Raw genomic sequence first — 26,487 nt, 5'->3', positions numbered from 1 at the left:
TAGTTATGTTCAAAGCTGACTGCAAAGAGTTACAAAGGGATCTCACAAAACTGGGTGATTGGCAGAAAAATGGCAGATGAAATTCAAATATTGATAAATGCAAAGTAATTCACATTGGAAAAAATAATCCCAATTATACTCCAAATGATGGGGCCTCAATTGGCTGTTACCACTCAAGAGATCTTGGAGTCATCATGGACAACTCTCTGAAACATCTGCTCAATATGCAGCGACAGTCAAAAAAGCAAACAGAATGTTAGGAACCACTAGGAAATGGGTAAGACAGAAAATATCATATCGCCCCTATATAAATCCATGGTACGCCCATACATTGCATACTGCATACTGTTCTGGTCGCCCCCTCTCAAAAAAAATATATTAGAAGTGGGAAAGGTACAGAGATGGGCAACAAAAATGATGAGGGATATGGAACAGCTTCCATGGGAGAAGAAGTTAAAAGGACAGGGACTCTTCAGCTTAGAAAAAGAGACAACTAAGGGGGAATATGATCAAGGTCTATAAAAGCATGAACAGTGTGGTGAAAGAGATTAGGGAAATGTTATTTACCCCTTCACATAACATGAGAACTAGGGGGTCACCCGATGAAATTAACAAGCAGTGGATTTAAAAGAAACAAAAGTGCTTCTTCATACAATGCACAGTTAATCTGTGGAACTCATTGCCAGGGGATATTGTGAAGGACTAAAGTATAACAAGATTCAAACAAGAATTAGATACGCTCATGCAGGACAGGTCCAGCAATGGCTATTAGCCAAGATGGTCAGGGAAGCAACCCCATGCTCCAGTTGTTCCTAAACATCCAATTGCCAAAAGCTGGGACTGGACGACAGGGGATGGATTGCTCCAAATTGCTGGGTTCTGTTCATTTCCTCTGGGGCACCTGGCATTGGCCACTGTCAGAAGACAGGACACTGAACTAGATGGACCATTGGTCTGATCCACTATGGCCGTTCTTATGAGATCAGTAAATTCCATCTGGTAGCTAGCAAGCAGTCACAGCAAGACACACTAAGGCCTTATCTACACTTACCAGGAGTTCGATGTGCAGCAATCGATGCATCGGCAGTTGATTTAGAGTGTCTAGTGATGACCTACTAAATCAACCACCAATTACTCTCCCGTCAACTCCTGTACTCCACCTGAACAAGAAGTGCAAGAGGAGTCGACGGGAGAGCGTCTCCAGTCGACATCGTGTAGTGTGGACCCCGCGGTAAGTAGATCAAAGTACGTCGACTTCAGCTACGTTATTCCTGTTACTGAAGTACAGGCAAGGCCTAAGTGTCAGTCCAATTTCCAGTATCCACATCATAGAAACCACCACCAAACAACTGACAATAATTGAGATCCTTGGTGCTACTGCAATAGAGGGAGAGAGGACTGAATAGTCATGTGGTCTGAATGATCTTCCAACCGTGGGGGCGGGGGGTCCCACTGGACAGGCACGGAGAGCAGAAGCTTGGACTCCAGTTCCTGTGCTAAACTGGTTATCTGAGCAAAGAGGGCTTCGGTCTCCACAAATGTCAATGCAGCAAACTCCAAGGGAACTCTGCTGACACACACAGAGGTATCTTAAAAAAAAAATCACCACCATCAATGACAGAAAACATGTTACGATACAATGTTAACAGCTTAACTGGTTATAGGTAACACGACACACCTGTGTGGGTTGCCAACCCAAGTGGGGAACAAACCAAGGACTTCTGAGTCTTAAATATTGTGTTTTCTACGGTCAGCGCTAAAAGGCCTCTGCTCTTTTAACCACAGCTGTAGCAGACTCATCAACCTCTATATGGGGTCCAGGGAGATGGGACCTACCATAGCACAGCAGGTAGTTCGCATCCAGAGCATGGAATTCTTAGGTAAGGAGGAGAAGTCAGAATGTCTAATGCCTTTCCATTATTCAAAGACACACACAGACCTTATTTCCTTTCCCCTGCTCCCCAGCATAGTCTATTTCAGCATCCATTGTTCTGGAGTATTGTTTTCCCACTTCCCTCCACTCCTCCTTTGTGCCAAAGTGTGAGCTGAATATACCAGAGAAAAGGAGAACGATCTTAAGGGGCAAGGATAGACTTTTCAAAGACTACAGCTCCTCTCACTTCCCTATATATACTTAATTAGCATAAAGCAGTGCTAATTATCTAGCAGATCCCAAAGGAATTAGGTGAATGGTGATATGCTAAGAAAATATTTTGACCTCTGATCTCATCATTCAGGTCCCATGTAAGTCATTCTCCAACGTACTCTTCTTGCCATGTGTTGGGTAACACTAATTAATAACACACACACACACACACACACACACACACACACACACACACACACACACACACACACACACACACACACACAGAGTATAATTCAACTTAAGACTTAGCATCACAGTTTCTTTAATAACACGGGGGCAAAACAACCAATCAAGAGACTGAATAAAGGAGGACGGACAGAAGGTCAGCACAGGACGGAACTGCTTTTTGTCCCTGAAGAAATGCTAGAAGGTAGCAGATCCTCAATGGTGGAGGCAGGTATAACTCCATTGACTCCCACTGATTTAGGCCAGCTGAGGGAAATATAGTGCATTCTGTATACAGACCATGTGTCCTGAAACAAAAGGACTTGACAAGATAATGTCCCAAAGGAAAAGCCTGGCTTTCTGAGAACAGAAGGGCCTTGTCAGGAGGGAATCTGGAAGGGTTCCATGGGAAATTAAAATGTAACTGGGAGAGGGGGAGAAAGACGACGACGTCGTAACTTATTTTGCAGACAATTCTGAGGCCTGCCAGCATTTAAAGGAACCACGTTTTCCTAGACAATTCTTCCTCCACTCTTAAGCCAGGCCGAAGAGTCTATATCAATACCAGAAAAATACTTACTTGAAAATCTAACTGCAGCCGTTTGACTGGCAACCGCGCCTAACGAGCTCTGGGAGACACAGGAGTAATTACCCTCTGCACCAGTCCTTTCAGGATATTTACTCTCCTTAGCAGCAGCCGGGGACGATATGAGGAGTGATCCATTTGGAAGCAGGCGAAGGTGCTCCTGCTCCACTAATGGGAACCCGTTCTTCTTCCATGTGATATTGATCAACTGCTCGACAGAAGCCAGGTTACAGTCCAACACCACGGCTTGGCTCGGCTCTAATGTCACCTTTGCAGAGGCAGCCCTGCAGCTCAGCTCCAGAGAATCCCCCTGCAACAGCTTCCCTGCAAGGAAAAGACATTTGGGTTGTCTCCTGATTTATACAAACAGATGTCACAGCACTTTGCAGTTAACACAATCGGACATAAACACGCAAACTTCAGCCCTGCGAGGGGTCTGGCATCTGACGTGTCACTCACAAGTGGCAGCCCCCTTTGCACATCTCTCCCGCACAGCTGAGAGGTTACCCATTAAGCTGGGCTACAGGAATGACCTGCAGTGTCTCCTCTGGGCTACGGTGGTGTCAGCTCTGCAGACAGCCTCCCTGCCTCCTTTGTTGCTATACCGCTGCTGGGGAAGGTGTATGCAGGAGGCGGCAAAGATGGCAATAACAGTATCATCAGGCACAAAAGACAATGGGGAGCCAGCAACAGCGTCTGGCTCTCGCACCTGCCTTCTAGACATCTTCACTCATACACCCCAGCTACTGTCTGAGACACCCCAGCACCGCCCACTTACCCCCAGACTCCCTCCAGCATCCTCTCATCTATTCCTGCACTGCCAGACACCCACTCACCTACCCAAGCTACAGTTGTCCAGTTCCTTGCAGCTCCTTGTCCAATCCCCCGCCCCCGCTAGGGGCAGGGCATGTTGAGCATAACCTGATATTTATGGCTATGGACAAGTATGCAAATTAGCCAAGACTTTTGCATGAAGTGTCACACGTATCACTGCACAAAACTTGGCAATTATGCCCTTAGCATCATCAGGGCATAAGTCTCACTGAAGCCAGCTTACCCCAGAGGCGGAACTCGGCTCAGCAATGGTAGGAAACTGCTTCCTACCAAACTTAATGACTCTTCTTCACATAGGATGTGTAAACACACAGGAAAAGTCCTACAAAATTAAAGAAAATAAGAGCTTTCCCACGGGCTTTAACTATCTTATAAGATGTAATAGAGAATTATCTCTCCGGAACAGCATTCTATATGATGGCTAAAAGCCTATCGAAATTCGTTTGTGCTCTTAGATCCTTTAATTTTGTAGTGTAATTTTATAGTGTAATCCTACTGATTTTATCCTTAGGAAGTTCCATAGAACTTCTCCATAAAGAAGGGAGGCTTTTGCTGAGAATACCCAGCCACTCTGTTTAACCTGGATGCACATGGGGAGAGGGGCCATATTCCGGTAGTCTACTCCTGTGGGAATTCTGCACCATTGCACAATGCAGAATTTTGCAGAAATTAATGTTTTTGCACATAAATTTCCTTTCCCCCTCCCCCAAAAATGGGCTGCAGTGCTGCTGGCCGTCACTAGGGGTTGCTGGACCCAGCAGAGCCCAGCTTGCACAGAGAAGACACTGCCAGAAGGAGAAGGGGGAGAGAGAGAAATTTCCTAGCAGCTATAGTTCCCCACAGGACCTGAGGGAAGGAGACAGTAGCATGCAGGAAACTCCACACAAGCCTGGGACCCAGCAACAGGCTGTTTCTCCTTCTGGATCCCTGGGCAGTAGGGGGATGGGTTTCTGGACTGGGGGAGGAGGGGGCACAGCTAGACTCTGGAGGGGAAGCGGTGTGGATATCTGGGCTCCAGGGACCCCCATGACTGGGCTCGGGGGGGGGGGGGGTTCAGGTGTATTGGCAGGAGGCCCACAGCTGGACTTGTGGGGAGGGGTTGTGGGTGTCTGGCCTCCCAGCTGGGCTTTTAGGGGGGAACAGGGGGCAAAGAAACAAACTAGGTTGTCACAGGGGTTTCTGTAACTCTCTAACCCTGGGGACATTTTTGCGTGAGTCTGTATTGTAACAGAGATATTTACAGAGAGGTATTTTGAAATAAATTATCAAACTAATTGAAACTGGCGTGATTATATAGTGTTATTTTGACAAATAAAATTTGCAGAATTTTTCATAGATTCATAGACTGGAAGGGACCTCGAGAGGTCATCGAGTCCAGTCCCTTGCCCTCATGGCAGGACCAAATATTGTCTAGACCATCCCTAATAGACATTTATCTAACCTACTCTTAAATATCTCCAGAGATGGAGATTCCACAACTTCCCTAGGCAATCTATTCCAGTGTTCAACTACCCTGACAGTTAGGAACTTTTTCCTAATGTCCAACCTAAATTTCCCTTGCTGCAGTTTAAGCCCATTGCTTCTTGTTCTATCATTGGAGGCTAAGGTGAACAAGTTTTCTCCCCCCTCCTGATGACACCCTTTTAGATACCTGAAAATTGCTATCATGTCCCCTCTCAGTTTTCTCTTTTCCAAACTAAACAAACCCAATTCCTTCAGCCTTTCTTCATAGGTCATGTTCTCAAGACCTTTAATCATTCTTGTTGCTCTTCTCTGGACCCTCTCCAGTTTCTCCACATCTTTCTTGAAATGCGGTTCCCAGAACTGGACACAATACTCCAGCTGAGGCCTAACCAGCGCAGAGTAAAGCGGAAGAATGACTTCTCGTGTCTTGTTTACAACACACCTGTTAATGCATCCCAGAATCACGTTTGCTTTTTTTGCAACAGTATCACACTGTTGACTCATATTAAGCTTGTGGTCTACTATGACCCCTAGATCTCTTTCTGCCATACTCCTTCCTAGACAGTCTCTTCCCATTCTGTATGTGTGAAACTGATTGTTCCTTTCTAAGTGGAGCACTTTGCATTTATCTTTATTGAACTTCATCCTGTTTACCTCAGACCATTTCTCCAATTTGTCCAGATCATTTTGAATTTTGACCCTATCCTCCAAAGCAGTTGCAATCCCTCCCAGTTTGGTATCGTCCGCAAACTTAATAAGCATACTTTCTATGCCAACATCTAAATCGTTGATGAAGATATTGAACAGAACCAGTCCCAAAACAGACCCCTGCGGAACCCCACTTGTTATACCTTTCCAGCAGGATTGGGAGCCATTAACAACTACTCTCTGAATACGGTTATCCAGCCAGTTATGCACCCACCTTATAGTAGCCCCATCTAAATTGTACTTTCCTAGTTTATCTATAAGAATATCGTGCGAGACTGTATCAAATGCCTTACTAAAGTCTAGGTATATCACATCCACCGCTTCTCCCTTATCCACAAGGCTCGTTATCCTATCAAAGAACGCTATCAGATTAAGTTTGACACGATTTGTTCTTTACAAATCCATGCTGGCTATTCCCTATCACCTTACCACCTTACAAGTGTTTGCAAATGATTTCTTTAATTACCTGCTCCATTATCTTCCCTGCAAAATTTCAGAATATTGTGTGCAGAATTTTTATTGTTTTGGTGCAGAACTTTTAATTTTTTGGCACAGAATTCTCCCAGGAGTAGGTAGTCATAAGCCAAGTCCTAACTTCAAGGGTGTTCAGAGCCCCCTGTAGAAGTAAGCACAAGACAGGAAGTTCAGATCCAGATTTGGATCCAAATGTAAATTGTCACAAAATTCAGAAACAGGCGTCAGACCTGGGGATCTGATTCAGGCTGGTCACAATTTCTAACAGAATGGGTATTTTACATGTTTGCTTTCAGAACTCCATCTCTGTGGCTGACTGGTAAAAAACAAAGAGTAGAGCACTACAAAAGAGGCAAACCCCAACTAACATGGATGGGAGCAGAATCATACCTAGATAGCTAGACATGAGTAGTGCAGCCTTCAGCTGACAACCAAATCTGCATTACAAAAAATTCACCCAGAGAGATCTAACAGTAACAAGAGCATGAACAAGGGCTGATTAGTGATGAATCCCAAGAGAAACATAGCAAAGGCCAAATGAGAGAAAAAAGAATGAAAAACAGGGAATACCCATTAAAGCAGGTGTTGAATAGCTGATAACACAAGGCTAACAGTTTATCATAAGGTAAATGAACAGTCAAAAAAGAACAAGCAACAGAAAAATGGCCAAAATATCCATCCCACTGGCTTAGCACTCTAACCCCATGATGATCCCTGCAAGCAGTTCCTGAAGTGCTGTATGTCCATTCTCAGTCAAAAGGAAGGATGTTACAGCTGCAAACTACTGGACACTGAGAAGACTGCATCACATCTCTTGGCAGCCCGCTTGCCGCAATGAGATCTTCGATCCGGTACCAGTGGTGAGAAAGTTAGATTGAACAGGTCTTGGTCTGGAAGGTTTCCAAACCAACACACACAATCCCACTTGCAAGAGTTCCACCTCTAGCAACAATGCCTCAGCATTTCCTAAAGAATATTGTCATTAATAAAATGCATTTGCTATTACAGGTCTCCAGAGACACTAAGTCAATGTTAGCTGGCAGTGCTGCTTCCACACACCAGCAATTTCAATCTCCACTGTGCTAGAAGCATCACATCCACTCTTTTTATGGCTCCCCTCCAAATTATTTTGTCACTGCTCCAATCGAAAATGTTTCCTGCCTCAATAACGAGTTTATCAACACTGGATACGAACCACATGGCTCCCTGCCCATACCCTATCACAGAAAGCTACAGATTAATTTTATAGGAATTCAAACACCCTATTAAACCTTCTACTACCTACTGCCGATAAAAGGGCTGCATTTTAAAAGCGCGCACTTTAAGCATGCAATTAGGGGCAATGACACGCAAAATTACACATGCAGGGGAATGGAATTGTTTCTAGGCATCGAAAGCTCCAGGTGCCACCGAAAAGAAGGAATTTGCACGGCCCAAGTGCACAGTTAATTTAGTGACCCCCTGCTGTGCAGAAAACCTGTCAGCTTGCAGAGAGCTCAGGGATACGCATTTGTGCTCACAGGGGCCCGCTGATCCGCGGTCTCAGCTCAGAGTCACAAACATACATGTACTCCTCTGTGCACTCTCCAACAGATTATAATGGTGCCTTCCCCCCCTTCATCCAAACAATGGCCTTTTGTCGCCAAGAAGAAAATTAACAGCAGGTTAAAAGGTTCTGATGATAAAGAAACTAATTTTCATCCAACCTGAAATATAAATTCCCCCCACCCCGTGACCTCTTTAGTTCTTCACACCGGGAGTAGAGCCCTGCCCATGCCTCAGTTTACCTTCTGCCTTGCATCAAACAAACCACTACACTTGGTGTTTTCACAGTGCTGCTCTCCTTCGGGGTGCAGCTGTCTTATTACCCTTCCCATGTAATGCACACTGCCTGCCATCGCTGGGGTGTGTGGAGGACTGAAGACTAAACACAGTCAGCACCGTCTGTGCTCAGGATAGTATCAGAGTTATTAGCAGGGTAAAACAGTATGAAAACATGCGACACAATGATTTCGACCGCAACACAAATCCAAGGGTGGGGCTCTTGATGACGGTAAATCATTTGTTATCCAAATTAGCATGTGTCAGTGGATCAGAAAAGGATGAACTGCTTCTCTTGCAGCTTCCTTTGGGCCAAAGTTCAACCGAGTGCTGCCCACCCTACCGGAAACGCACAAGTATCTTGCAGGACTGGGCCCTTTGGTGGCTATGATTTATGCTACTCTTCCATTTTTCATTACTAATTTTGTCCCTCACAAGCAGTGACACTAATAGATGTCCTAGCTGACTGAGTAGAAGAAGGATGGTCCAGTGGTTACAGTGTTAACCTAGGATTTGGAAGACGCAGTTTCAACGGCCTGTTCTACCACAGACGGCCTGTATGACTGTGTACGCATTGTAGTTGCAGCCATGTCGGTCCCAGGATGTTAGAGAGACAGGGTGGCGGAGGTAATATCCAGGGCCGGCTTTAGGGCGATTCACCCGATTCCCCCGAATTGGGTCCCGCACCCCTAAGAGGGCCCCACAAACTCCGTAAGGACCTCTGCCAACATGCCACCAAAGGCACCGGAACCCAAATGAGCCTCCGCCGAAGTCCTGCGGCTGTCTTTGGCAGCTCTTTCGAATCGGGCTCCGCGGTGCCTAAAGCCGGCCCTGGTAATAATCGGTTATTGGACAGACTGTAACCCACCAACCCCCTCCTCGTGTCCTATGACTACACAGGTGTTAACAGGTCACTCTCCCTTGAATGGTCCTTTCCAATATGTGCTAACTACTTATGCTAAACAAGGCTTTCTATCTTGCACTTTGCTGTGATGCTGGGAGTTCTTTTCCCAGAGCTGAAGAAGAGCTCTGTGTGGCTCGAAAGCTTGTCTCTTTCACCAGCAGAAGTTGGCCCAAAAGAAGATATTACCTCACCCACCCGGTCTGACCTCGGGCAAGTCACCTAACGCAAGTCTACACTTAAAACCCTGCATCGGCTGTAGCTCTTTAATGAGGATGCTCTAAGCCGATGGGAGAGAGCTCTCTCATCAGCGTAGTTACCACCCTGAGAAGCAATAACTGTGTCAATAGTAGAAGCTTCCTGCAGACATAGCACTGTCTATACAGGGGGGGTTAAACTGGTATAACTATGTTGCCCAAGGGTGTGGCTTTTATGGTTTTAAGGGTGTGTTATGGGTCTCACCAAATGAAATTAATAGGCAGCAGGTTTAAAACAAATAAAAGGAATTATTTCTTCACACAATGCACAGTCAACCTGTGGAACTCCTTGCCAGAGGATGCTGCAAAGGCCAAGACCGTAACAGGGTTAAAAAAAGAACTAGATAAATTCGTGGAGGATAGGTCCATCAATCGTTATTAGCCAGGATGGGCAGAAATGATGTACCTAGCCTCTGTTTACCAGAAGCTGGGAATGGGCCATAGGGGATGAATCACTTGATGGTAACCTGTTCTGTTCATTCCCTCTGGGGCACCTGGCATTGGCCACTATCAGAAGACAGGGCACTGGGCTGGATGGACTTTTGGTTTGACCCATTATGGCCGTTCTTATGTTCTTTTTCACCCACTCCCATGAACATGTGGTGTAGTGTAGACAAGACCTAAGTCTCTCTATGCCTCAGTTCCCCATATGTACAGTGGGGATAACAATACCTATCTAGATGACAATTACCAACTTCCCACAGGTATCGTTAGGCTAAACACATGAACAATGGCCAGGTGCTCAGATATTAGGGTGGTGGGGGCTATAAAAGCACCTTAAATAAGCAGGTATTTTTGTTGCTGACTTTTTAAATGTTGGAGGAGGGAGGGCCACATAAACCTAAGCACAACCTTGCGTGGGCCAGAGTCTACATATATTTTAATAAGATTTAAAGTTACCTGTATTGATTTATATTTTAAGTTCAGTTTGTTTCACATGAATTTAGATAGAAAATACTGTACATAGAAACAACCTAATACTTCCATGTGTAAACTAAAATGATGTAAACATGACAACGAAACACTAATGAATCGGCCATTAGTATATTGTGCTAAAGCAGGCCGTGGGCCTTATGAAATGCTCTGGTGGGCCATGTACAGCCCGCAAGCCAGAGGTTGGGCACCCCTGCATTAGCCCCAGCAGCGCAGGAGACAAAGGTGTCCCAACCTGCAGCATTAGCCTAGATATGCTATGCACATGCCAGCAAACCACAGAAGGAGAAGGCAATGTGACAGCCCGTGCACTGTTCTCTGCTCCCTTCCAGTTTTCAAACCCCAACGGAACACACAGCTGCTGGCTGACTACATATTTCACGTGGACTTGCAGAGACCATGTGAAATTACCCAGCCTGGCAGCCTACATGCAGGCACTGTATTCTGCTACATGCAGAGCACAAACGCATTGCCCTCTCGGGATACTGGCTATTGCTCCCTGAGTGGCTCTTGGCCTCTTATACCTCGCACATTGGTATAAATAACACTGTGAAAGGAAAGGTATTTTAGGCAAAGAGAAAAATACGCTCTGAGCAGGTTACCAAAAAGAGCACAATAGGAAAGTGACATAATCAATGCAGAAAGCTGGTTAACAAAGCATGCAAGGCAGAGGAGAACTCATCAGTCAGACTAAGGGCAAGAAGACATATCCAGAGTGATGAATTACTTGCAAGAACACAAATCTGAGGAGATGTATTTTTCTCCAGCCGGGACAACACTGGGCTTTCTGAGACCCTTCAAAGGGCTCTTGGCCAATGACAGCTGTTCTTGTAAAACAGTTTATGTGTAGAATGTCATATGAACCCTACTCAGCTTGTATTGATATAGCATGTGAGGGGGAAGCCCCTCAAAACGAAAGTACTGAGGCATGCAAGTCCAGAGCTGCTGCTACTACCAGTTATTCCAAAACACACTGCTACTTCTTATGGTAGGGGTCTCATTTCTTTGCACTTCCTTTGAAATCCTAAGCATCTTAACAGCCTAATTACTCCTACATAAAGCTACATCTATGGTGAACCTCGCAGGATGAGGAGGAGTGTGGTAGCGGTCTGAACACTACATTGCAAGGCTGCAAATTCCAACCCTGCCTCTCATACCGACTTTCTCATAGCCCTGAGTCACTTGACCTCTCTATCTCAGTTTCCCTATTTGTAAAATGGAGATAACACTTATCTCCCTCACAGGAGTGTAGTGGGAATTCATTCATTAATAGCAATAAGGCTTTTGGGAGGGGAGGAGGGAAGCATCAGATAAAACGCAGCCTAATTCAGTGCCCAACTCCCATTGAATTTCAGTGGGATTTGGGTGCCTGAGCTCTGAAAACGTCACCATACATCCTGCATACATTGACTATTACAACTGACGTTGTAATATGGTCTGGCTACTCACAGCATGATACAGCAACTAGCCCAGAAATCCTCTTCTGTCTCTTTTTGGTACTTGGCCAACCCTCATTAGCGTAGTCCCAGAGCACCTCAGAATCATTCCCACTGTACATATGGGGATCTGGACAGAGACTAAGTGACTTGCCCACGGTCGCCCATGGAGCCTGTGGCGAAACAGGGAACTGATTTTGGTTCACAGGCCAGTGCCACTGGATCTGGCTTTCTCCACACCTCTTTACAAGGCACCTTTTCATCTTTGAGCCTAATCACTCACTTTTTACTTTGAAGAGCAAATTTCCAAAGAGCCACAATTGCCCAGGAAAATTGGGCACAGAAAAGGTCCATTTGGTGCTGGCTAAAAATGTGTACCCACCAAGCTGGTACCTTTGTGTGCAGCCATTATAACAGCCTGGGTCATTAACAGCCCATTTAGTGTAGGACCATGAGGAGTCTTAATTAGGGAAGGGAAGAACTTCTGTTCAGACGCGTGTGACAACTTCCCACCGCTTAGCACTAAACACAGCACTGGACAAACCATATTCAGACCTGGCATGAGTACATGCAGCTTCACTGATTTCCGCACGAGTGCTGTGATAAGTGCACAAATACAGCTCTCTGCTGTCACCTCATCCTCCCGCCTGCTCCTGTTCGCCTTCTGTTGCATATTATCAAAATCCTGGGTTGAGAGTTCTGTGGGGCAGGGACTTTGTATTCGTTTGCACAGTGCCAGGCACAGTAGGGCCCAGGGCCCCGACTGGGTGCTATGCACTACCACAATACAAATAGTCATAAATTGGTCCTAGATATTGAAAGAACAGTACAAACATTAACGGACAGAGAGAAATATTTTACAGCCTCTGGAAATGTAGCAAGGTGGCTGGTTCAAAACACCATACTATGTAAAGTACTTTCAGGGTAGAGGACCACAACAGAGGAAAAACAAATATAAATCAGGATTCTTAAATGCTGCAGACTATTTTCAATTTCCATCCATTGTTATGCACTGATAGAAAGAGATATGGCTCCGTTTAAAACACACACACCCACCCACACACACCCCTACCTACCTACCCACCCAGCCACCCTGTTGGAGTTAATTTGCTAATGAAACCAAACTGAAAAGACTTTACCAGCTAGTAGAAAGTACTTGGCCAATATAATACAGAAACTATGGTTATTCCAGGACTGTTTCTAATTAAGTGGACTCCTGATCCAATAGTCATGAGGTCCCTTTGGAGGTCAGACATCAAATGTTTTAACCACAGAGACTGCACTTAGGAATTACATTTACTTCTGAATTTAGGACCTGCTAGTATTGCTTCCTCTTAGCCAGGGGCGGCTCTAGCTTTTTTGCCACCCCAAGCATGGCAGGCAGGCTGCCTTCGGCGACTTGCCTGTGGGAGGTCCCCGGTCCCGCGGCTTCAGTGTACCCACCGCCGAAATGCCACCAAATCGGAGGGACCGGGGACCACCCGCAGGCAAGCAGCAAAAGGCTGCCTGACTGCTGCCCTTGCAGGGACCGGCAGGGCGCACCCCACAGCTTGCCACCCCAGGCAAGCACTTGGAGCGCTGGTGCCTGGAGCCACCGCTGCTCTTAGCTGTCACGGTAATTTTGAAAGCTAACATGTGGCATGACATAAAATATTCTACTTGCCTGGATTACTAAATCCAGCACTGGGAATTTCTGAGAGCGCAACATGAAGTGGTACATACAAAACAGCTTTCTAGACCAGAGGGTGCTCCCACCTGTCTACACACTATCCACAGATTGCCTCAGGGTAATTAAGAACATCTTGATAACTTCTCGAGAACAAAATAAGAAAGGGTAGGGGGAAGGATTTGGGGAAAACCATTCACTAGCTCAGATTTAGACATACGTAACTGCTGAGGTGAACCGATATTAAATTCCATTCATGCAAACAGGTCACTGTTCTATTCAGAACCAGACTGTGATTGCTTCAGGACTTCCTAGATTGGATACTGTGCCTATACCAGCTGTGTGGAGGGATTTGCTTGAGATACGTGGAAACATACGACATGCATTTGAGACTGGAACCAAGCCCTGGTGTCTTGTGTTAAAGTGTTAGATTTCCACCAAAACTAGCTTCTTTGAAATAGATTAATATAATAATGCCCTGCAGAGCCTATCTAATGCACTGATAACGGCTTGGCAGGAGGTGATCTGCTTCATGCTCAACATTAATCTAAACAGGAAAATGAGTACGTTTCTGCATCTCTCCTCCTCATTCCACCTGCTTGTTCATTTCAATCACCTCTTGAATTTTGGCCCTGATCCAAAGCCCACTGAAGTCAGTGGAAAGATGCCCAGTGACTTAAATGGAAATAAATCTGCCCCTTTCAGATGAATGGGGCAGAGACTTTACCTTTCCCTACATGTTAGTACACAACCCAGCATACCTGGCCCTGATCCTGGCACTACAGGAAGACACATGAATAATAAGAGAGTAGAAAGAGTATGAATCATTGACTCACAGCAACTGGATGCTTTACACCTTTCATATGTGTATGTGATGACATACAACCGAGAATACCATTAGACCCACATGCGCTCAACTGGAGCTGAGCAACTCAAGGCTTAAACTCGAGTAGAAAGTAAAACTGATTCCCTGGCTTTCGTGGATTACAAAATTATAAATAATTCCATCTGGTGCAAACTAGCAATCCAGCCAAATTTGACAGATTCCTGATGGGTCAGAAGTGAGGCTCAGAGTGCGGTTTTCACATGCAGGATACACCGTAACAGTCGGCCACATGTCTGCTGGGAGCTTGCGCTTTGTGTCTGGTAACAGAACTTGTCTCCTCACGTGTTGCATGTAACTCCCAGCTTCTCATGTTTTGCATGTAATGCCTCACGTCTTCCCCCGCCACCCTGGAAATTTGCCTTTTAAAACAGAGAGGAGGAAAGATCTACTCAGGGACATACCAACGTGGTAACATTTCAGATATCAGAAGCAAATATGTCCTTGATCTCTGTTACACGGCTTGGGCAAACAAAAGGTTACTGTTCAACGGGAGACAAACGGCTTTGTTCAATGGAGAGAAGGGCTGTGCTTTTAACAAACATTTCTAACAACAGCTAGATGATGTATTTGTATTATTTTAATGCCTAGGAACCGGACTCCATTGTGTTAGGCACTGCACAAGCCCAAAACAGACAGATGGTCCCTGTCCCAAAGAACTTTCAATCTAAGCATCAGACAAGAAACAGGCAGACTGATTGGGGAGCTCCAGGGAACAATGAGACAATATGAGTCAGCATGATGGGCAGTGGGTCTCGGCACACCGGCATCTTGACTGTTGCCAAGTGTTTTGTAGGATCACAGAAGAGGGGCGTTGAAACAAGGGATTGAAGGAGGACAATGAGCTAAGTCTGCAGATGTGCACTGGGAACTTCTTTCAAGTGCGAGGGGCAGCAGGGGAGAAAGCACAAAGGGGCTTGTTTGAAAAGTTCTCAAGCGAGTGAGGGAGGCTGGTGGCATGGAGGAGCTGACATTTTGCTAGTGAAGGAGAGATGGTAGGTAGGGTGGAGATAGGCCATGAAAGGCCCTGAAAGTGAAAACAGGCAGCTTATGTTTGATGCAAAAAAGAGAAGAGGGAGCCATTTGAGAGACTCGAAGAGAGGGGTAAGAAGGTCAGAGCTGCATTCTGAATGGGTCTCAGTGGGGCAGGATTGCTTTGGTCAAGGCCCAGAGAGAAGGATGTGGCAGGGATCAAGATGTGATTGGAGGAGAGCCTGGAGGAGAGTTTAGTTGGGTGGATGGACAGGAAAGGCCACATCTTACGGGTGCTGTACAGAACAAATAGGCAAGATTGACACACAGGCAAGATGTGCGGACCAAGAGAAGTCCAAGCTAAAGATGATGCCCAGATTATGGAGCTGAGAGACAGGGAAGACTATGAAGAGAGGGCTACACGGAGAAGAGAAAGGATGGCAGCAGGGCAGTCTGCCACCCAAGGGCGTGCAGAGCCAGAGAGCAGCAAGCCCTCAGGAGGCGGCCAGCAGACAGGTGATGGAAATCAGCTGATCCAGCTGAACAGCAGTTAATGTTTTGCTCTCACTCCCAGCTGGACCCAGCTCTGTATGAGGAGGAGGGCCAGGAGAGGCAAACCCCTCCCTGAGCAGCAGCAAAGGGCTGCAACAGGTTAAGGGCAGGCAGGCTCTGTGGTTCCCCTGAGGCAGAGAGAGAGGACTGTGACCCTTGAGCCACCAGGGAGTAGAGGACCCTGAAGTATCTGTCCTGGTCATGGCTATTACTTGTGTTTCTTTATCTTTTTTTTTTTGCATTTGTGTGGCAGTGGAATAAAACTTTAAGAAATGAGTCAAAGGAGGTGAGAAGGCAGCGAGGAGTTACATTCATTCAAACACCCTTGCACAGTGTGTGTCTGGTCTCCCATCTAGTGGCTGGTCCACAGAGAAGGTAGCAGCCTACTACTAATGGAGTTACTCCTTAAGCTCAAGCGGCAGAGATCTGTGTTGATTGTTCTGGGTCCAAGCACCAATGACAAGCGTGAGTGGTGCTGTTAGACAAAGAATTTAAATGCTCATTTCAGCTTAATAAACAGTCAATCACTATTCACAATGGGCCAAAGTCCTCACTGGCATTGACCTGAATAGGAGTTCTGCCTGCTCTGACAATAACCAATACAGCAATCTAAAGTCATGTCCCCAAGACTGCACTATCAGGATTTTATGCTGTCATGTCCTGGGCCATGACCGTAAGGTATTCTAGCACCTCTTTTAACAAGACTGAATAAAGACTGAGGATCAGCTTCAGGATAGGATTTGTCCCAATCAAATTAAATTATCACCAGCTGAAAGCTTCCAAAAGTATTTATGTGAAAATCTTTGAATAGTTGGTTTAAAAAAAAAAATTTAAGAATGTAGCAAGAGAGGACTCATTCTAGCACAGGCCGTGGCAGATTAATACTTCACAAAGAGTGAAGTACAAAAGTTTGCTAATCTGACACACTTCCAAGGCTGACATCACTTTCAGTTCTTGGCAGCAAGAGATTTTCCTGGAGATCTGCTACTGTACGGCAGGTCCCGCTTTGCCTGGAGACTGGCCAGTGCATTTCCTATTCCATGCACTTCTGGCACATTGGAACTGGCTTATGCACCTTGCAGAATCCAAGCCAAAGAAAACCTTCCAAAGCGCAAGAAAAGCCTTTTAAACAGCGCAAGGAAAATGCTCCCTGATCATGTGTGTTCTGCTAGATATCACACTAAGAGAAAAGGACTTTTTTCCCTCTATGTCTTGCAGCATATGGAACAAATTCAAATTGCAGTTAAGCCTCTAAATTGTCGCCTGTCTTCATTTATGTATTTATTTTGGATGTCAAACCAGGAGATTCAACAGCACAATTAATCTCATTTAATCAGGAGTGAATAGCACTGAAGACAAACCAAAGTTATTCCTTCTAAAGGGGTTTCCTACCATGCCAGCCAGCCAACTACTGCAGCATTTTCCCACTGAAGCGTAACATTCTGCTGCAGCTCTTCATGCGCTCCAAGCTTAAATCTTTAAATTCCATTGTCTAGTTCAAAGAGCAATTACATTTGAGTGTGCCCGCATCAGAGGGTCACAAAGCACTTTTTCTTCTTGGGTACCTTAAGCACTGATAATTAAAAAACTTGGCCTAAGCCCTTGTTCAGGACAATCACACATTGCAAATGGCAGTCTCCGAAAGAAGCATGGACTGAGATTTTAGTATCTTGCAGCATTCTATGGAGGAAAAGTATTCTGCTTTCCAGTGGAGGCAGTGCTGCGCAGCAGTTAGAGCAGGGCATAACGTACCCTAATGGAGGGGAAGGATGGCTCAGTGGTTAGGGTGCTAGGCTGGAACTTGGAAAACCCAGGGTCAAGTCACTGCTCTTCCTCAGATTTCCTGTGTGGCCTTGGGCAAGGACCTCTGTGCCCCAGTTCTCCTTCTGTAAGGAGGATAACAACATTGTTGCACTCCTTTAGGGCGGTAGCAGATCCCACTTTCGCGTACGCTCCCAACTGCGTCACTGTATGCATTGTGCCTGCAAGTAGATGGTGCAGGGGTCCAAGTTGCCCCAGCTCTCCACCGGCTCTCAAAATTCATAGCTTGGCTACTGCGAAACAGGAGCAGGCGGGTGAAAATAAAGACCTTTGCAACTGTCATTCATGTGGGTGGGAAGCTGCATTAATGAGGCTTCGGGACCTTGATCCAGTGTGTTCATTCTGTGGCTGTTGTTAATATTTGCACAGGCCCATCTAAGACTCTGTGTGCACTTTAAATCAATCAAAATTGATTAATGGCATTCCCACTACACTAATGGCATCACCCACTAAATCAGTGGTCCCCAGCGCGGTGCCCATGGGCACCATGGCGCCCGCCGGGGCATTTATGTGCGCCCGCCTAGTGCCCAGCAGGGGAGAGAAGCCGCGGCCCCGCACCTGCCGGAGACAGAACTCCAGGGCTGCAGGCTGCGGGCGCCGGTGTTCTCGGTCCCTGGCAGGCACGGGGCCGCAACTTCTCTCCAGCTTTGAGAAGCCACAACCCCGCACCTGCCAGGGACAGAGAACTCCAGGGCTGGAGGCGCCAGTGTTCTCTGTCCTCCTGGCTTCTCTCCAGCTTCTCTGCACTGCCCAGAACTGGCACAAAAAAAACCCCAAAAAACAAACAAAAAAAAGCTCCGACTCTGCAGAATGGAGGGAATGCCGCCCCGTAGCATGTGCTGCCCCAGGCACGTGCTTGTTCCACTGGTGCCTGGAGCTGGCCCTGTCACCCGCCCGCCACACTCTTCTGAAAACATGAATGTGCTACTGGCCACAAAAAGGTTGGGGACCACTGCACTAACTAATCATGCTGGACTAAATCTCTGTTACCCTTCTCTTGCTGATCTTTCTGATACGTTTTCCATTACCCCTTTCACACAGAGTTAAAAACCCAGAAAGCACTTGCATGTCAGAAGCATCAACAAAAACAACTGCTGCGCTATGTTACTGTGTACAGGCCACAACTAAAAAGCTGGGAGCTTTATGAAACTATAAATTACGGTACAGTATGTTATTCGTTGTTTTTATCTAAATGTTTCCAAAGGCTGCCAAAGTCACTTTGGTAGATAAATATCACTTTGTGTGTGGATGAGACACACACACACTGAAATGAATATAGTTTAGACTTTCTCCCGAACCACAGATTAACCTGTGGTTTTCCTGTATTTGAACAACCCTCCTGCTATTTTGAGCAGTCTCAAATCAAGCGCTCCTGCCAAGGTTAGCCACCTCTCATACTAGGATGTAGCAAGGCTGTGACTGGTGTCGTGGTGAGGTATCACTTTCCTTTAGATTCATAGATTCCAAGGCCAGAAGGGATCGTTGTCTGACCGCCTGTATAACACGAGATATAGAACTTCCACATCTCTTAGGGCTTGTCTACACTTACATTTTATAGCACTCTAACTTGCTGGCTCAGGGGGTGAAGAATCACTCCCCTGAGCGCAGACAGTGTGGACAGGCTCCCAGTGCTCGGCGCCAATCCCCTCGTGGAGGTGGATTACCAGGAGCGCTGGGAGAGCTCTCTCCCAGGGCTCAAGCATGACCACACTCGCATGTCAAAGCGCTGCTGCGTTTTTAGTGTAGATGTAGCCTCAGAAAAACATCCGATCTTGATTTTAAAATCATCTGTGACGGAGAATCCAGCACACCTCTTGGTGAACTGTTGCAATGGTTAATTACCCTCACCATCAAAAAATTACACCTTATTTCCAATCTGAATTTGTCTAGTTTCAACTTCCAGCCATTGGATCATGTAATACCTTTCTCCAATGGAGTGAAGAGCCCTTTTTAAATATTTATTCCCCATGTAAATACTTGTAGACTGTGATCAAGTCAGCCCTTAACCTTCTCTTTGTTGAGCTAAATAGATTGAGTTCTTTGAGTCTATCACTACAAAGCAGGTTTCCTCATCTTTTAATCATTCTCGTGGCTCTTCTCTGAACCCTCTCCAAATTACCAGCATCCTTGAATTATGACTGTCAGAACTAGAGATAGTATTTCAGCAGTGGTCGCACCAGTGTCAAATACACAGGCAAAATAAACTCTCTGTTCCTACTTGAGAGTCTCCTGTTTATGCATCTAAGGATCGTACTAACTCTTTTGGCCAATGCATCACACTGGGAGCTCATGTTCAGCTGATTACCCACTACAACCTCCAAATCTTGTTCAGAGTCACCAGAATCCCAGAATAGATTTCCCCATCCTGTAAGTACGACCTACATTATTTGTTCCTAGATGTAAACATCTACATTTAGCCATATTAAAACACATACTGTTTGCTTGCGCCCAGCTTACCAAGTGATCCTGATGGCTGACCTGTCCTCTTCATTATTTACCACTCTCTGAATTTGTCTCATATATGATGATTTTATGTTTATTTCCATAAAAAATGTTAAATAGCACTGGGCCAAGAACAAATCCCTGTGGGACCCCATTAGAAACAATATCCATTTGATGATGATTTGATGTAGATTTACAACTACAGTTTGAGACCTATCAGTTAGCCATCTTTTAATCCATTTAACGTGTATCATGTTAATCTTGTATCTTTCACAAGTTTGTTAATCAAAATGTCATGAGGTATGAAGTCAAATGCCTTACAGAAGTCTAAATATATTACATCAACACTAATATCTTTATCAACCAAACTTGTAATCTTACCAAAGATAAATATCAAGTTCGTTTGATAGGCTCTATTTTCCATAAACCCATGTTGATTGGCTTTAATTATATTACCCTCCTTTAATTTTTTTTTTATTAAATCAAACCCCATATCAGATGCTCTATTATTTTGCTTGGCATCAGTGTCAGACTGACAGATTACCTGAGTCACCCTGTTTACCCTTTTTAAGTACTGGCACATTCGCTTTCACCTAGTCTTCTGGAACTTCCCTGGTATTCCAAGACTTTTTTAAAATCAACACTAACGGTCTAGCAAGCTCCTCAGCCAGCTCTTTTAAAACTCTTTAAATGCAAATGATCCAGACATGCGGACTGAAAAATGTCTAACTTTAGAAGCTGCTATTTAACATCCTCCTGAGATACCGGTGGAATGGAAAGGATGGCATCATCAAATGATATGACTACATCATCTGCTTTTTTCCCCAAATACAGAATAGAAATATTTATTGAACACGTCTTCCTTTTCTGCATTATTATTGATAATTCTACCATTGCCATCTAGCAGCCATTGTTGCTGGTAGAACCATTGTTTGGATTCTTCTTGGTCCTAATATATGTATGTCTCTTTGCTTCCCTTATAAATTTTCTACAATACCTAGTTTCTAAGTCATATTCATTATAATCAACTTCCCCTTTCCTCTATTTGTTTTTTATATATATATTATATATATTTTAATTTTGTACAACTGGCTTCACAGCCCCCCTAAACCAGGTTGGTTTTTTAAACATTATGGCCTTCTTCCTCAATTGTCGCTTTTGGGGCATCTAGTAAAGAGTTCTTAATGTGAAATTATCATTCACATTTTTCTGATTAAATTCTTCCTCCCAGATTATTTGGCTTATAGTTGTTTTCAGCTTTGTGAAACTGGTCCTTTTAAAAGCATCACTGGCTTTATAAAGGTCTGGACTTTATTCTGTTTGCCCACTATAAATGTGATCAAGTCATGATCACTTGTATCCACATTATCACTCATTTTTAGTTCCGTGATCAGTTCATCTTTATCTATCAAGATGAGGTCCGCACACATTGGATCCAACACTTTTTAAGTTAAGAAATTGTCGTCTACAATACACGTTTTAGTAATGGCAGCATGAGCCCTCCTGTATATATAACTCAAACTGAAGTCCTCCGTGATCTTTCAGACTTTTCTCTACATATTAGAGATAGGTGCATAAGGAGCTGGTCATCCTGCTCCTTAGTGTAATTTCATGATCTACAGCAGACACTGGTTAGGACAAGGATACATAAGCATTCAAGATCACTTTCTTTTGAGGTATCAGTGGCTTGAAAATAAATTTTTGACATTCACCCTCCCCTTTTTCCCCCACTCAATCCTTCTTTATACCCACTGATTTTAACATTTCAGTGATGAGAAACATCTCGTCAGTTTTCAGTATTACCAGCTAGATACAATTTATGCTCATAAATGAGCATTTCCAATTCCTCTGTTTATCCAAGATCCTGGCATTGGTGTATAGGCAATTAAAGAATTTCTTCTCTTCACATCCTTTGGTTCCTTGATTAATTTTGTTCTCAACATCTTGATTTTGTGCTGATTCATATCTTCCCCCTTCCTACCTTCCCTTTTTGTTATTAGTTTTACACCTACCTGACTGTTCTAGCCAGCATAGGTCCAATCTGGTGAGGTGCTAAGCGACTCCTGTGATATGCTAAGTGATCTCAAAGCCTTCTGATGTTACTGGGAATTGAGGATGCTCCACACATTACAGAATGGGGAGCCAATCCCTGGAAGGACACACCCTCCCAGCCGTCAGAAGGTAGTATAAACCCAATATAAATTAAATGAACTGATACAAGTTAGATAATTATGATCTCGGAGCGACATGACAACCACTCGCATGGATCATCAGCAGGGTTGGAGCACTTCTAGACCACAGTGGAGGCCTCTACATCTTGAGCAAAAGGAATAGCCCCATTAGTGGGTAGCAGCAGTAGACGTATTCTGTAGTGGATTAAAAAGGACGACAGAAAGACGCTTCCATGCAAGCTTCATGCTTGCCCCTCATTGCATACCTGCTGTATCTACGTACTGTGGCACTCCAGAGGGTAGTTATACAAAAAACAGATTTTACATGCAACAGAGTGTTAAATTTCATTCAAACTGTGCATTACTCTAACACATCCTTTGAAAACAAATCACCCAGAAAGATAAAACAAATCAATAGCAATAATAATTGATTCATTGTGTTGAATTATCAATATCTGTCACAATGCGAAAGCGAGCTACTGCATCATAAATGTCAGTCGCTCACTTTCCTTCTCTCTGCCCTCAGCAAGGCATTTAAACCAGCACACATAAAACTTATGGACCAAAATCTACAGGTCTTAACTCAATTCTTAATCAGGACCCTCCTCTGTGGAAGTTTTACCCAAATTATGACTGAACACAAAGTGCACGGTTTGTGTTTTGCTGTGTGTGCCCTTCACAACTCTGGTATGTCACGCTACGGTTCCCACTGCGATTTGCATAAAGCTCCATTTTCCAACTTATTTAAGGGACTGAGGGGCCTACGCCCATTTTCAGAGCCACTCAAATCACAAAAATCTGCTGAAAAATTACCACACGATCCTATGCCCTGCCTGCAGTGGGGGAGGAGCTGTGATTGCCCCTCGCAATACAGAGAATAAATAAGGTGGAACGTCAAGCTTCATTTTGCAAAGGTCTTGCTCATTGCATTTTGTTTGCTTTCATATTTTTCTCGAAAAACAACTCAAAAGACTGCGTAACCTCTTTCAGAAGTCGGAGGTGCATGGGGTGAACCCTCTTTGGTTTGCGTTCATGTATGTACAGCGTATACCCACATGAAAATTGCAAGCTTGACAAACAGCACTGGAACAATAACATATCAGAGTACTGTAACTGGCCCCCAAAACTCAGTTAATGACAAAATTCAAAGCAGCTGCAATGTTAGAAATGCTGATGCTAATGCAATTTAATGTAATTATTGGCAACAGACCATCAAACGAGGGCACTGTGTGCACTGATCAGAGACAAGAATCAGATGGCCAGAGTCTAAGATAATGGGGCTTCTCTGTTCACAAATGCAGACGCTGCAGATTGTTGTGGACCTCCACTCGATTCCCATCACAGTTGGCAGAGAACTGCAGCATAACACCTCCCTACACTCCAGCATTCCACGTGGCCTTAGGGCCCACATACCTACCCCTACCACGCCACACCAGGGGAAAGCAGAGACAGCAACAGCTTCACATACGCTGACCTGTGAGATCTATAGTTGATGTATGTGTAGCTACAATAGCCACCAATGTTCCATCCTCTTGTTTACTTATTACAGTTCCTATTTTTTGTAAGCCACAATGTATTTACTTTTAAAGTCTTCACATTTATTATTTTTTGGAATTTTTTTCCTAAGAGAATACAACTCTTTTGTTGGGAAGCAGGTTAGATAAATGTCTATCGGGGATGATCTAGATAGTATTTGGTCCTGCCATGAGGGCAGAGGACTGGACTTGATGACCTCTCAAGGTCTCTTCCAGCCCTACAGTCTATGAATCTTTATTAGTTTACAATACATCATGTCCAATGCCTGCTGGCAGAGAACGCAGTGGGCTTGTACACTCATGTCATAGTATAATTCCCAAATCTGGACCTTAGCGTCCAAAATATGGGTACTAGCATGAATTCCCCTAAGCTTAATTACCAGCTTGGATCCTGTAATGCTGCCACCAATCAGGACTTAGAGTAGAGCGCCTGATAGACTCTGGTCTCCCCCAAAACCTTCCCTGGGGACCTCAAGACCCAAATTCCTTGAGTCTCACAACAAAGGGGAATAAACCATTTCCCTTCCCCCTCCTTTCTTCCTCCCAGCTCTTTCCCGCCCTGGGTACCCTATGAGATCACCGTGATTCAGCTCCTTGAATCACCACACAGAGAGGAATGATACCTTCCCCTAGAGGCAATCCAGATTCAAGCTCCGTGAATCTAAAACAAAGGGATTCCCCCTTCTCCCCTCCCTCCTTGTTAAGTACAGACTCAATTCCCTTGAGCCTCAACAAGGGGAAAAAAATCAGACAGGTCTTAAAAGCAAAACTTTTAATAAAAAGAAAGAAAAAAGTAAAAGGTCTCTCTCTGCAATTTAGATGGTAAAAAGTTACAGGGTCTGTCTGCTTAAGAAACTGGAGAAACAGCCTCCTCCAATAGAAATACAATTTAAAATACTTCCAGCAAACTACACAATTGCAAGTAAAGGAAAACAAATAAAAAGACTATACCGCCTTTCTACATTTGTACTCTCAAAATTGGAATAGAAGATTAGAGAGCCTGTAGGTACGTGTGGTCACTCTCAGAGCCCAGAGAGAACAAAGCAAAACCCCAAAACACACACAAAGGCTTCCCTCCACCGAGATTTGAAAGTATCTTGTCTCCTGATTGGTTCTCTGGTCAGGTGTTGCAGGTCACTGTTTGTTAACCCTTTACAGGTGAAAGACACATTAAACCTTAGCTATCTGTTTGTGACAACTCAGCCACTCCAACTCTGCCCGCCGCCCTTGTGGCAAGTTTTGTCCCTTTGCTTCACAATTATGCGGCACTCAGCAGGCAGCTAGAACCATTGGGATATTTTTCACACTGAGATCCAACCTCATGAGTAGACAACGCCAGCGCCATTTCAGTCTACTCAAAGCACATTCAGCTGTCATTCTGCACCTGCTGAGCCCATAGCTGAATCCTTCCTCAGTGCTGTTGAGGTGGTCAGTTATACAGCTCATGAGCAGGGTAGTAAGGGGCAGGCTGAGTCTCCCAGAATCACTTATAACATTGCCAACTGTAATCCGCATGTCAGGATAGACGGTCCCTGCCTGTAGCTTTCTGAACAGGCCTGTGTCTTAAAAATGTGAGAGTCCTGCACCCTCCCTAACCAGCCAACTTTCTGTGGAAAGGCGGTCTGGGGCCAGAATAGAGAGACACCTGGAGTCACAGTACTGCACTGCAGGAGATATTTAATGGTCCTGCACACTTGCACAACACTGACTCCCACGGTGGATTTTCCCACTAAAAAATGACTTCCCACTGACCAGTAGCAATCCAGCACAGCAGGTTTCCACAGTGTGATCACCACTAGCTTCTCCACTGTCACTGCAGCTCTCATTTTGGTGTCCCAGCGTTGGAGGGCTGGGCCAAGCCCAGCACAGAGATCTAGAAATGCAGCCTTGTGCATCCGAAAGTACTGCAGCCCCTGCTCGTCATCCCAAATCTGCATTATAATGCGAGTCCACCGTTCAGTAATCTTTTCTCAGACCCAGGATCAGCGCTCCACCATATGCAGCTGCTCCATGAATGCCAACCACCACTGTGAATTGGTTCTTGCTATGTCCCACAGAAAACTGACCACCAGGAAATCGTTATGTTCCCCGTGGTTCTTTCTGCAGCTCTGCAAATACTGGAGGACCATGAGTCCTGGGCTTCTGTCAGAGATGATGAGAATTACAAGTTCCGGACTGGTTCGTGGGAAATTGAAAACAGACATGAAAATTATGGGACAGAGATGATACTATGGGATGGAGAACTCTGCTTTGTGGAAAGCTGACCCTTTGCTCTCAGTCACCCCTCCGCCAGTCATTTCTGCCCCATCATGCATTGCCAAAACTATCCAAAAAACAGTGTGCTGAATAGTGGTGGGCTGCACAGTGATTTACCCATGGTGCACTACACTGTGCAGCGACACAAGCACTCTTGGTGCGTGCCCAGCGCCGATACAAAGAACCAAGTATGCAAGTGCACAAGCAATATACTAACTGCGGAAGCTGTGGCCGACACTGGCGTTGAGAAAACTTTGGAGTGTAGACATGGCCCCATTACTGTTATCTCCCTGTGTTGCTAGTATCTCCTCTGTTTGTGGAGTTGTTCAAAACTTTGCTGCTAAAATGTGGCCCAAACTGAAACTTCAGATTCAAGAACCTAGCGGGGCACTGTCAGGTTAAAATTAATGGCCCAGATTTTCATGATTTCATGCACAACATTTACAAACACAATTAGGTTT

The 26,487-nt window shown here is 44.9% G+C and overlaps 1 protein-coding gene across 2 annotated transcripts in view; it reads right to left on the bottom strand.

Annotated features, from left to right (window-relative positions):
- IGDCC4 (immunoglobulin superfamily DCC subclass member 4) overlaps positions 1-26,487 on the bottom strand; it is a 185,509-nt gene that overhangs the window by 121,733 nt on the left and 37,289 nt on the right. For both annotated transcript variants that reach the window (XM_030578836.1, XM_030578837.1), the window contains exon 2: positions 2,895-3,224. In XM_030578836.1, coding sequence (XP_030434696.1) covers positions 2,895-3,224 — 330 coding nt within the window. The remainder of the gene's footprint in view (positions 1-2,894; positions 3,225-26,487) is intronic.

Source organism: Gopherus evgoodei, chromosome 10, assembly GCF_007399415.2.
Source record: "Gopherus evgoodei ecotype Sinaloan lineage chromosome 10, rGopEvg1_v1.p, whole genome shotgun sequence".
Taxonomy (NCBI): domain Eukaryota; kingdom Metazoa; phylum Chordata; order Testudines; family Testudinidae; genus Gopherus; species Gopherus evgoodei.
The sequence above is the reverse complement of the archived record's forward strand: the minus strand, read 5'-3'. Positions and strand labels throughout refer to the sequence as shown.